The sequence below is a fragment of the Staurois parvus genome, unplaced genomic scaffold, assembly GCF_062004578.1.
Source record: "Staurois parvus isolate SC_StPar_1 unplaced genomic scaffold, SC_StPar_1.0 ptg000012l, whole genome shotgun sequence".
Lineage (NCBI taxonomy): Eukaryota > Metazoa > Chordata > Amphibia > Anura > Ranidae > Staurois > Staurois parvus.
Genome location: NW_028317808.1, coordinates 8,477,363 through 8,490,482, shown reverse-complemented (window position 1 = coordinate 8,490,482; position 13,120 = coordinate 8,477,363). Strand labels below are relative to the sequence as shown.

The window sequence follows — 13,120 nt, the reverse complement described above, 5'->3', positions numbered from 1 at the left end:
AGCAGAACTGCGGTGAACAGTTCTCCAGTGCCTTTTCACCAATAACACTCGCCATAATCGCGAATGCCTGCAACTAATCAGCAAGCGAGATCAACCTAGATCACCGTTTTTCCTCTTCCTCCTTGCTGTCATCAGACTTACCTATGTCCAGGTTAAACTTTTCTAACGGAAGCAGGGAAAAGATTTCAACATATTCACCCTTCCAGAATTTATTCCTTCACTTTCGGCTTGAGATTTGCCCCGAGCAGATCCTCAAAACACACATAGACCTCGCACTTAGCCGCATCTGACAACTGGGTTTGGTCCCCATCCTTTTCATCCGCCTTACCTTTAGAAGACACAGCAGACATGTCCAATGGCAACTCACCAGGCTGCTGAGGATGCTCAGGTCCACCAGCCATTAAGAAATCCTCCACTACAGTATGCCTCACTGCCGGCTCTGCCCTGCTGTTCTCATCCAGCTCTCTCTCAGACAAGCCGAGCAAAGCGTCCTCAGATGCCACATCAAGGCCTCGGCCCGATGCTCCAGGTGCTCTCTGGTGCACATCCCGGCAGCCTGTGATGTCATCTGCTGCCATCTTGCGTGAGGACCCAGGCTGGCCACAACTGCTGACACGTTGGGCTCTCACCCTGCCAGATGGGGAGCCAGCAGCCACACTCTCCTCATGGGATAACTAAGACATCTTTCTTCTGCTGATTGCTACCTCCCACTAACTGCCCACATGCTGCCGGAGGTTCACTCCACAGCTAGGAGCAGGGACACCAGCCGCCCCAGGTAACAGGCCGACTCCGCCAATACCACGCTCCCACAATGAGCTGCCCAGGTTGCCAGATAGTTATCAAAGGGTGCCGTCCTCAGGACCTGAGCAGCAGCAGGGGGATTGACAGAAAAATCAGATGGGGCCACATCCTGAGGGTGCTGCCAAGGAAGAGGATTCCTCCCAGCCCGCACCGTAGGCTTAGAAGGCTGGCGTTTTGGTGTGGGGGCCGGAGGGTCCCTTGAGGTAATCTCTAAGGCGCTCCTAATACGATGTTGAACCCTGGGAGTCACTTCAGGGCTAAGGCGCTCCAGAGGCTTTGACGTCCAAGCACGTAAGGAGGCAGGGGGCACAGAAACAGAACCCTTCTGCCTGGCTCTCAAAAGCAACCCATTGACCTGGGATTGCATCCAGTCAGTCCCATTTACTGAAGTCAAACCCCTGCAGCTCCACATATCCCTGACCCTGATCCAATCACTTTAGCATTTGCCACCTGTTTGGTTTTAAACGAAAGACATTCCCCAGCCCAGACGCAAGCCCCTTTAAGCCCTCCCATGCTGACCCTCTATTTTCCATGTTTATTTCACTTCAGGCCTCCCTTTCTTGTACCACTTCTTGGTATTCCTGGCTACAAAGTGTACTCCCTGAGAAGGCAATGTCATCAGTGCTTTAAAGGGTTACTAAGCCCAGGACCCCTCATTCACTAGATCTGGTCTTCCATAGTACACAGAACATGGAAATGCAGTTATTTTAGTAAATATAAACTGCTAAATACCTTTTCTCATCAGATGTATATAGCAGTCGTGTGACTTCTATCAGTGTCCAGCAGAGCACTGGTTAAAGCTTGAAGGAGAAGTTTTTATTCTCCCCTAATTATCGTATGAGGCTGCATAACCCCTGACCCACTTTTAGGACAATGCTGACTGGTCCTGTGCTGATCACATGCACTTTCCCAAGGGAAAAAAAATGCTGTAGCAATACACACCAAACTGAGCATGTGCAGTTTGCCCCCAAGGCTCTGTTCTATCAGCAGATGAATTTGGGACAGTAAAAGGGGAGGATCAGAGAATATAGGATCAAACATCCTTTTTACACAATGTAGAGGATTAACCCCTTAGGTTCCACAGTGAGTTTAATTATGCTTTACTGCACATACAGACTGATTTTACTGTTGTGGGTTTAGTAACACTGTAAGGGAGATTTCATACCTAATTTGCAAGATCTTGCTGTATTGTCATGCTGCGCATGAGCAAGAGAAGGCACATAATGTCATGACCTTATCTCACACATGCACCGTATGACAACATTTGCGAGATCTCTGGGAGAAGTTTTTCTATTTAATCAACAAATGAGTGTGGTGTTGTAGGCACATGATGTCTCATCTTCCAAGATCACAAGAGAAGGTGTTTGTTTAAAAAAAAGACAATTGTAATTTTACATGGAGTATGAGCAAGATGAGCTGCATCAGGTCATGCGCTCCATCTCATATGTGCGTAGTAGAAATATACTGCGATCTGACCCTGGACATACAGGTAAAAAGGACTAAAGGAGAGGAAGAGGCAGCATGAACATATGTAAAGTTGATCATACATGATTTTTTTTTTTTTTCATTCAGCAGTAGTTTGAATGAAAAAAGTGAGTATTGTATTCTGACAGCAGAGAGACTTCCTCTTCATTGGAACACAATGATCAGTGTTGCAGGCTATAGCCGGCATCACTGATTATTCAAGAAAAAGCCAACAATCTGGTTGTATACAACTAGATCAGTAGTGACTTGTTTACAACCAGCTAGCCCATATGTGGATAGAAATTCAGCTGTTCCCTGCTAAACTGACCGAAATTTGATCTACATATGGCCGGCATAAGTATAGATACAGTGTTTCAGATATTTTATTAAAAAAAAAAAAAGAGAGGGGGTCCTCTTAAAGTGGTTTGAATGCATATATTCCCAACATTAAAAATAAAGGTGTAAAAGTGAGCGCTCTAAAAACAGCAGCTAATGCACCAAAGGTAACCAATATAAAACCTTCATCATTCAAATAAATAAAGTACAGTGCTGTACTTTATTTATATATTCCCAACATGCCTCAATAGAGAGCAACAGTATACTTATTTCAGAAAAGTTTTATCATTTAGGAGCAATGTCAGCCGGGTCTACAAAAAGTAGAAATACTGTAGCTGCTGGCTATTACTAAACAAGTACTTACCAGCCCATGAAATCCAGCGTTGTCTTCGTACAACCCTATCTTCAGTGCTGTCTTTGGGCCGAGCCTCCATCTTAGATTCGGAAGCCAACTGTGACTTCTTGGTCATTCATAGCGGTCTTCCAACCACACATGCCAAAGATGGGTGATTTAGAGAAGACTTTCCTAAAGCCTCCTGGGATGTGACATATCCCAGAAGGCTGTGAGTGGATAGGGGCCAGACTTAACAAAGGTAGTCCTTGCCTAGGGAAGGAATAATGAAGTGGGAGTGAAATCTACTTTGTCAAATGTGTTAAATGGAGGGAGATCAGAAAACACAATCAACAAAGGGAGAGTGAAGGTCCCCTATAATTAAGGGGCAGGGTTGCTGGTGGCATCATTGACCCAAACTGGCTACGTGGCCATATGTGAACAACATTGTTGATAAAATATGGCCACAGGACCATATTAGGTCAATGATGTCACCAGCATCTCTGCCCCTTTGTTACATGCAGTGATAAAGAATTTCACAGCCGCAGTAATTGTTGATGCCCTTTGCTATCTTGTCATACTTTCCCACGGGTTTGAGATGAACTGAGTTTGGCCCAGGCAATAGCTCATTCGTAATTACAATACCATAAATTACATGAAATACATCACACATAATCGTGTATAGGCTGATTTTATCACATCAACCAACATGTTTCTTGGAACAAAGTCCACTGTTCAATGATGCATACTGTATGTGTTACAAGCTATAAAAATATTCTTGTGAAAAAGCATAACTATCATTTATAGTCCAAGCATACTTTGTTGCAGGGGCGGACTGACAGCTCATGGGGCCCCCGGGCAATAGGGGATCATGGGGCCCGTGTCCTTGCCCAAACTCAAAAAATCCTATTAAAAAGGTACCAGGGGCATCTCATGGGGCCCCCTATGAACCCCGGGCCCTCGGGCAGTGCCCGAGTTTCCAAATGGTCAGTCCGCCCCTGCTTTGTTATTTAGTATCATCCATTGTTAAATATCAAAATAAAGACCACAATTAATGAATTACCTTAAGTCCACCTCCACTACAAGGGATACATGCTCATTTAGGTCTAGGGAGCCACCAAAAGCAGTTTTACTTACCTGATCCTAACCTTTCCTGGTCACTGGCACTTTCCTCTATTCCACTACTGTGTCGCAGTATCCTCATGTCCAGTGCAGGGCTAGGGGCTGTGCTTTGGACTTGAAGATGTCAGTGGACCTCCAACCGCTGAAGCGTAGTGGAAAAGAGGCAGCAGGGACTGGTCTTGTAGGATAGAAGGGATGCCTGCAGAAACAGTGGATTGGTTAAGAACTACTTTTTAAGACCTGTAGACCTAAATGAGCATTTAACCCTTGCAGGGCATGGCAGCCTCATTGCAATGGGAGCATTTTACTTTTCATGGAGGTTAAAGGTTGTAGGATGAATATCAAATATGTCTTTTTCTGTTCTTGGCTTTACATGGTTGTTGATGGGACTTGTAGTTTACACAATAAAGACAAGGTCAATTCACTGGACACTGCATTTCTGGCAAGATTAACAAATATATTCTGTAATTGCTGAAAAGTTCTTAACCTGGAAATAGGAACAATTGAGTACTGTCCGTGATACTTTTTTTATTTGCACTAACATACAATTTTGAGGACAAGCTTTCGGGCAATGTCCCCTTCTTCAAGGTCCAAGCAGTACTCAAAATGTACTGCTTAGACCTGAAGAAGGGGACATTCCCTGAAAGTATGTCCTCAAAATTGTATGTTAGTGCAAATAAAAAAAGTATCACGGACAGTACTCAATTGTTCCTGTCGCAAATGCACTAATACGGCTACAATCACCTCTTGCCTGAAAATAGAAATCTAATGCAACCACCACATCAAAAGACTGGTAAGCTGAAACACATTAACATTTATTTTTCTGGTTTTAGATACGCCTTGTTTGCCTCCCCCACCTGCTTAGAAATGCAGTGTTGTCATTCGTACCATTGTTTTCATATTCACTGACAATTAAGGTGAATGTATAAATGGCTCAATTTATGCAACATGTCTAATTTGTATGTCAATAATCTATCTTGTATGACAGGTCAGTAATCATGGTTGTATCCAAGTCATGGACAATGGTGAAACATTTTGATGGTGCCCCGAAACCTGAGAATTTTAAGCTGGTTGAGAAAGAGCTGCCAGCACTGAAAGATGGAGGTAAGTTGTTTCTGACTTCGTAAGTGTTACAATATTATCTAATCATTCATTGCATGTGACTTTGTGCAACATAAAATAATTGTTACATTAGTACCAGCGGCGGACTGACAACTCATGGGGCCCTCGGGCAATACAGGATCAGGGGGCCCCTGTGTCCTTGCCCAAACTCAAAAAAGCCTATGAAAAAGGTACTAGGGGCATCTCATGGGGCCCCCTGCTGACCCCGGGCCCTCAGGCAGTGCCCGAGTTTCCAAATGGTCAGCCCGCCCCTGATTAGTACATTGTTACATTTTTGTCATCATAAACGAAATGCGCTTACCATGAGGTACATGCATAGCCACTTAATGACCCAGCCTTTTGTGACACTTTTTGTCTACATTTTAAAATCAGTATTTTTTGCTAGAAAATAACTTGGAACCTGCACACATTTTATATACAGTTTTATTTATATATATATATATATATATATATATATATATATATCAGAGGCCCTAGAGAATAAAATGGTGGAGTTTGAAATTTTTTGGCGCATTGTATTTGTATACGGTATTTGCACATTTATTTGGAACTCAATATATTTGGGGAAAAATACATCAATTTTAATGTGCACAAGCACAATCTAATACCCAATTTTTTTTGTAAAATATAAATATGATGTTATGCCGAGTAAGTACTGTAGATACTGAATACCATGCTTCAAAACTGCACACGCTTGTGGAATGGCGCCAAACAATGGTATTTAACCACTAGCCTACAGAGCACTTATACCCCCTTCCTGCCCAGGCCAATTTCCAGCTTTCAGCGCTGTTGCACTTTGAATGACAATTGCGCGGTCATACAACATTGTACCCATATGAAATTTTTATCATTTTGTTTGTGACAGATAGAGCTTTCTTTTGGTAGTATTTAATCACCTCTGTTTTTTTTTATTTTTTCTTAAACAAACCAAAAACCACAGAAAATTCTGGAAAAAAAAGTTTTTTCTTAGTTTTTGTTCTAAAATTTTTTAAATAAGTGATCTTTCTCCTTCACTGATATGCGCTAATGAGGCTGCAGTGGTGGGCACTGATAGGCTGCACGGATGGACACTGACAGGTGGCACCTATGAGGAGGCACTGGTAGGTGGCACTGATGGGCATTGACAGGCATCACTGATGGGCACTGAAAGGCAGCACTGATATATGGCACTGATAGGCAGCACTGATAGGCGGCACTGACTGGCACTGATAGGCGACACTGACTGGCACTGATAGGCAGCACTCACTGGCACTGATAGGCGGCACTGATAGGCGGCACTGATAGGTGGCACTGATGGCTGACACTGAAAGGCAGTTCAGATGGGCACTGATATGTGCCATTGATGTGCACTGGTAGGCACTGATATGTGGCATTGATGTGGCACTGATGGGCACTGACACAAGGCACTGATGGACACTGACAGATGACACTGCTGGGGCTACACTGATCATCAGGGCACACTGATCATCAGTGCCCTGATCATCAGTGTACATGTCCCCTCCGCGGAAAACCGATTATCGGCTCTCCTCTCCTCTCGAGCTGTCAGCGTGACAACTTGAGAGGAGAGAAATGCCGATAACCGGCATTTCCCTGTTTACATGTGATCAGCTGTGATTGGACACAGCTGATCACATGACCGAGCCAACATCTTCGGCTCTTTCCGTGATCGGTGATCCGCTGTGGCCGCGGCGCGCGCTCCATGAGCCGCGCATGCGCAGTGAGAATGGGAGGACGTCAAAATACTTTTTTGCCTTCTGGATCAACTGTGGGTATAGGATTATAACTTTTTATTTTTTTTTTTTCTTTTATTGCACTGGATGGACTTTTGACTTTTTTCAGCCAGACTAACACTAACTTTTATTGCTGTCACAAGGAATATACACATCACTTGTGACAGAAATAGGCAGTGACAGGTACTCTCTGCTCCAAAAGCATGTGATCACACTAAGATCTGTGCAATCAAATACTTTTAAGATTTAAAAATGGCACTGTTTACTTCTGGGGAAACCAGAAGTGACAATAGTACACAGCACTTCCGGCTTCCTATACTATAAAGCTCATCTGAGACCTTCCAGTTCTCCATTGGCTCTGTGGTAAGCCGGTGCAGAGACGCACCAGCAGGAGGGGGAGGTGACCCTTCCTGCCTCCGCCTCCTGTAAAAGCAATCCAGTAGCTAATTAACCACTTGGATGGCTTTGAAAAAAAGGCAACCGCCGGATGAAAAAAGAAAATATCGGGATGATGCCTACGCAGGCATCATCTTGGTATACATCGCTTGAGACCTGTAACGTATATGTGCATTAGCGAGTCTTCAAGTGGATATTCTTTCATGCAGTCTCTAAAATGGTGAGGCTCTAGTGAAACTTTCACATTTTTCTCTAACTCCCTATTGCCTATTGGGGTTGCCCAATATTTTCCCAAACCAATGGGGAGTTGAAAGATTTTGGTTTCAGGGCCCCTGGGGTGCTTAAGAAGCTGTATATAAAATACCCTGCAGACATCTGAAGGCAAAATACTTTTAAGGACCATTCACACTCTGGGGTATGAATGGTGTCAAAATTGTTCTGAGTGAATGCTGCCATAATCAAATGTTACCAGGTTATATAGAAGGGGGTGAAAGTGTCCGGACTTGAAGTGGTAAAGGATAAGTTCACTTTTTTTAACTAAATTCCAGCACCTCTATGTATCAGTATAGCTTTAATGTACTTTTTCTGCAGAAATTCAACAGCATTCCATTTTTTTTCCTCCCCACCTTTATGTTAGTGTCCAGATGGCTGTCCGAAAAAGCTTCTCCATTACTTCTGCCTTATTTCCTAAAGAAACTCTAGGTCATGACACAGGAAGGAGTTGACCAGCTGACCTCATTAGCACACACCCTGCATCATCTACCCTTCTACCTCCCACCCACCTCCAGGTGCACAAATATTAAATGAAATGCAATCAATCAGTGATCACTGTTCTCACTGAATACACAGACACTGATTTTTATTTGTCTACCTTACCTTTCATCTTGCATAGATTGATCCATTGGCATAGTGTGCTGAGTGAACAGATAACAGCCTATGTGGATAGAGCTATAGTATTGAAAACAGGAGAATTGTGTTCTGGGTTCTGCAAAGTTCACGTACACTATACAATCTGATTGTGCAATTTCCTTTAGATCTACCATCAACTATGTAGTGCAAGGGCCTGCCTGATTGGATAGAGTGATTGGGTAGATAGGTGGGTCCTCTTATTCCATAGCTATGGAAAATTGTACAATCAGATTGCACAGTGTATGGCCATCTTTATGCAAGTACATAGGAGGGAGTGGATGGAGACACTCAGCTGTCAAGCCCCGTTCACATCTCTACGTAGTGGGAATTCACATTCCCGCATGCAATTTTTTTGGGAGTGTTTTGGAGCATTTTCACTTGTCACGCATAGGGCAGCTGATCCATGTGAATAGGCTGCCCTACACGCAATAATCGAAGTAAGGCAAAAGTAATGGAGAAGCTTTTTAGACAGCCATCTAGACACTGACATAAAGGTAGGTAGAATAAATGGAAAGCTTTTGAAGTTCTGCAAAAGAAGTGCATTAATGCTATATTGGTACATAGGGGAGCTGGAATTAAAAAAAAAGTGAACTTATCCTTTAAGTTTTGTCAATAAAACCTGGAAACTGATTGGTTTCTATGCAGAAGTGAGCTTGATTTTGCACTCTTTGGTTTAGTAAATCAACCCCCATGTGTCTGCTGAGAAGCTGAGATGAATGTGACAGCTGCCTACACAGGGCTCCATCCCCAACCCCATTCAGCTGTCTTCAGTCTTCCATCTTACTTTTGATTGACAGCAGATGGCAGCAGGTGGGAGAATATGAAAACTGCTATTAGACTGAATAGTTGCTATGAATCTGTCAACTGATGTGTGCTGTCGACCAATAGCAAGGTGGACCTGGGAACTAGTCTCTCAGTTCCCCATCAGATTCTGCTCACTGCACTACCAAACTCATCAGCCATGCACTTTTCAGTGTGACCGGTGGAGTTGCTGGGAAGGAAGCACATGGGAGAAGGAGTGTCAAGTATGAACAATTTTACCTCTGACAGATTCATGTGCATTATTAGGGCATTCTAAATGAACCGCACCAAAATCCAGCGCATATTCTATCATGCAGAAATACAATAAAGATTGTGCAATGCTAAAATTAAAGTGTACAAAGCAATGTGAAGTGAAAATTCATACAATAGTAATTCATACAATCAAAATAGCTAAAAGTGATAATTAGTGAGTGCGGTCTCAACCACATAAAATATAAATATGTCTTTATGGTGAACAGAGTCCATGCAAAAATGAAAGTCCATAACAGAAGACAAAATCAATCAAAGTCTCCACTACTCATTCTCTACTATAATGTGCATCAAGCGTGCTCTCTCTTCCATGCACAGTCCTCCACCAATATGCACTACCCAGAACTTCCAGCATATTATTATTATTATTATACAGTATTTATAAAGCGCCAATAGTTCGCTCAGCGCTGTACATTACAAAGGGGGACAGAACATGTGACAGAACAATAACAATACAATGCAAAACATGAGGGGATCGAGGGCCCTGCTCTTTCGAGCTTACAATCTAGGAGGGAGGGGAGAGTGGTACAGGAGGAGAAAGCTGTGGGGGATGGAGTGGTAGGAAGAGTGGAGGAGGTCGGCAAGTTAGCAGGGGGTGGGGTAGGCTTCCCTGAAGAGGTGGGTTTTCAGGGTGCGCCTAAAGGAGAGGAGAGTAGGTGATAATCTGATGGGTTGGGGCAGGGAGTTCCAGAGGATGGGTGACACCCTGGAGAAGTCCTGGAGGCGGGCATGGGAGGAGGAGACCAGGGAACTAGAGAGAAGGAGGTCTTGTGAGGAGCGGAGTGTGCGTGCTGGGCGGTACTTGGATATTAGGTCAGTGATGTAGTTCGGGGCAGTATGGTGGACAGCTTTGTACGTCAGTGTTAGGATTTTGAATTTGATCCGTTGAGCAATCGGAAGCCAGTGGAGGGATTGGCAGAGGGGGGTGGCGGAGATGGAGCGGTTGGAAAGGTGAATGAGTCTGGCAGCCGTGTTCAGGACCAACTGAAGCGGGGATAGCCAGCGGCGAGGCAGGCCAATGAGGAGGGAGTTGCAGTAGTCGAGTCGTGATATGATGAGGGAGTGGATGAGCTGTTTAGTGGTTTCTGGGGTTAGGAACGTGCGTATTTTGGCGATGTTGTGGAGGTGGAGTCTGCATGAGTTAGTTAAAGATCGGACTTGGGGCTGGAAGGATAGGTTGGAGTCCAGAATGACACCAAGTACTCTGGCCTGCGGGGCGGGTTTGATGGTGGCGTTGTTGGATGTGATGGAGAAGTCAATGGGGGGTGGTGTCCGGGCTGGGGGGAAGACAAGAAACTCGGTTTTATAGAGCTTGATCAAACACTACTGCTGACGTATCCCCTGAAGACATGCTTGTGCATGAACCACGTTGGGAGGGGCCCTACGTGCTGGCGTCACACAGACGTGTCCGGACCACCATCTTTGTAAGTCCGGCTGGATTTTTTTTTTTACGATGCTGGTTTTATGTTATTTTTTGGTCATTTAATTTTAATCAATACTCTATTATATACACTTCATTCTGGGCTATGTGTTGTGAGAGATTCCCAGACAGGCCCCCTGCTGGTATCAATCTTTAAGGGCTCATGTACACTGCAGCTGAGAAACTCAAGTTTAGGAGCTTTTCAGCATTTTTTTTTTCAGCAGCCCCTGAACTCTCTCTAATGTTTTCCTATGTGTCCATGTACACATCTTCGTTTACAGTCATTTACTGGCAGTTGAGCTTACAGTCATTTTTTTGAACGCAACAAACTTGCATTCAGATGTCGATTTTATCAGCGTTTCAAACGCAAAACGCTTGTAAACGAGTCTAAACATGGCAAATCGCGTTTATAAGCGTTTGCGTTTGACTTTTTTTTTTTAACTCTTCCAGTTACAATGCTGTCCAGAGCCTTTTTTCATCATGAAAAATGCATGAAAAGAGTTTTCAAGGTGCTCAGATGAACAAAACACTTAACAGAGGATGTTCCTACCAAGCTTGTCACACATTGTAATGACCAATTCACACCTCAGACCTCTCCCACCCTTGGAAACAAAAGATATGTTAATGACCATTCACACCTCAAATTCCTCATGTAGACCCCCTGCCAGGTCACCTTAATGACTCAAGCCACCAGACACCTTTCCTGCCCTTGTAAACAAAAGAAATGTTAATGACCATTCACACCTCAAATTCCTCATGTAGACCCCCTGCCAGGTGACCTTAATGACTCACTCCAGCAGACACCTTTCCCACCCTTGGAAACAAAAGATATGCTAATGACCATTCACACCTCAAATTCCTCATGTAGACCCCCTGCTAGGTGACCTTAATGACTCACTCCAGCAGACACCTTTCCCACCCTTGGAAACAAAAGATATGTTAATGACCATTCACACCTCAAATTCATCATGTAAACCCCCTGCCAGGTGACCTTAATGACTCACTCTAGCAGACGCCTTTCCACACCTGGAAACAAAAGAAATGTTAATGAGCAACTCCCACCTAATTATCTCAACACATACTGCTGTCTCTGCTTCTACTGTGTGTATTTCTCTGAAACAGTCTGACATAGTTAATAATTTACCACTTTTCAGGGCATTCTGGGCATTTGGGAGGTTCTCCTGTGCTTATCTTTAATAAATGTGTTATGCAAACATGGCTAAACAGACTATTCCCTCTTTTTTAAATTTATATTCATATTGATTGATTTATATTATGTGCTACCACTATTCAAATCCAGAGATGCATGGTTTCCTTTAGCACTGGTTCACATATATGAGGCCGTGCCGGCCGCGTTTTGTGTGGGCACAAGAGCCCATTCATTTGAATGGACTCCCGTGCCCGTGACACGCAGGGAAGAAGTCCTTGCACTTCTTCTGAAAACGCAGCCCACACAGGAATCTCGGTTCCCAGTACAGTTGCGTTTTCCAGTGCGGGAGGTGTGCCATTAGAATTAATGCATTCCTCTGTGTGGATTTTTGTGTGGATCCGCAGCAGCACCATCTGCACATATGGTAAGCATGACCATCTTGCAAATTCTAAGATTCAGTTGAAGCCAATAATTACAAAGCTGTGTTCCAGACCAAAATTTACATTTTTTTGTTTACCTGTAATTAAGAATTAATGATCTTTCTGTTTTTTTTTGTTTTGTTTTTTTTTTAATTTTAGAATTTCTGTTGCAGTCGGTGTTTTTGAGTGTGGACCCGTACATGAGGTAAACCATAGGAAGTTGCTTCAATTAATTATTATGATTCATAAGAACTAAGTAGGGCCTCTTATAGGGTTAGGTTTTTATTAGTATTACTATATTAACTAGATATGTCAGGTGTTTTATAATTTGGTAGCCATTGTGCAGTAGATCTGGAAGGTGGTGCAATTTTCTCTGAACAACTGAATGTTGGGCCAACAGCTTATATTGGTTGTAGAACTGCCATGTGCAATTATTAATGTAGCGCTCCCCATCGGAGGGGCCTCTGAGAATGTAACCTAGTCTCCCCTGCTAGTACAGAGACTGCTAGTCACACGCATAGTTTCGCACACAGCAACAATGGCTCCGTCTAGGGGATAATTTTTGTGCTATTTATTGCTGAAGAACTTGAACTGGAAAGGGGTTTAGGTCACAGGATACTTCAAAACTATAGTAGGAACAATAGGAGGACAACTTCTCACTAATTTTCTCTAAAGCCGGGCATACATGGGTTAAATTCTGAAAGAATTTGCTTTAGAAAATCTTTTCTAAGACTTTTCGTTCAAATTTCATACCATAAGTGGGCAACAGAAATGGTCGATTTTCATGTGACCATTGAATTTGAGTGATCGGGCATGTTGGAAATTTTTTGAAAAACAAACAAATTTCTA

At 43.4% G+C, this 13,120-nt stretch overlaps 1 protein-coding gene across 1 annotated transcript in view; it reads left to right on the top strand.

Moving 5' to 3' along the window:
• The window catches only part of LOC149473684 (prostaglandin reductase 1-like), a 72,807-nt gene that overhangs the window by 9,265 nt on the left and 50,422 nt on the right, over positions 1–13,120 (top strand). Inside the window, exons 2-3 of the mRNA XM_089674750.1 lie at positions 5,043–5,158; positions 12,431–12,476. Coding sequence (XP_089530876.1) covers positions 5,053–5,158; positions 12,431–12,476 — 152 coding nt within the window. The 5' untranslated portion in view covers positions 5,043–5,052. The remainder of the gene's footprint in view (positions 1–5,042; positions 5,159–12,430; positions 12,477–13,120) is intronic.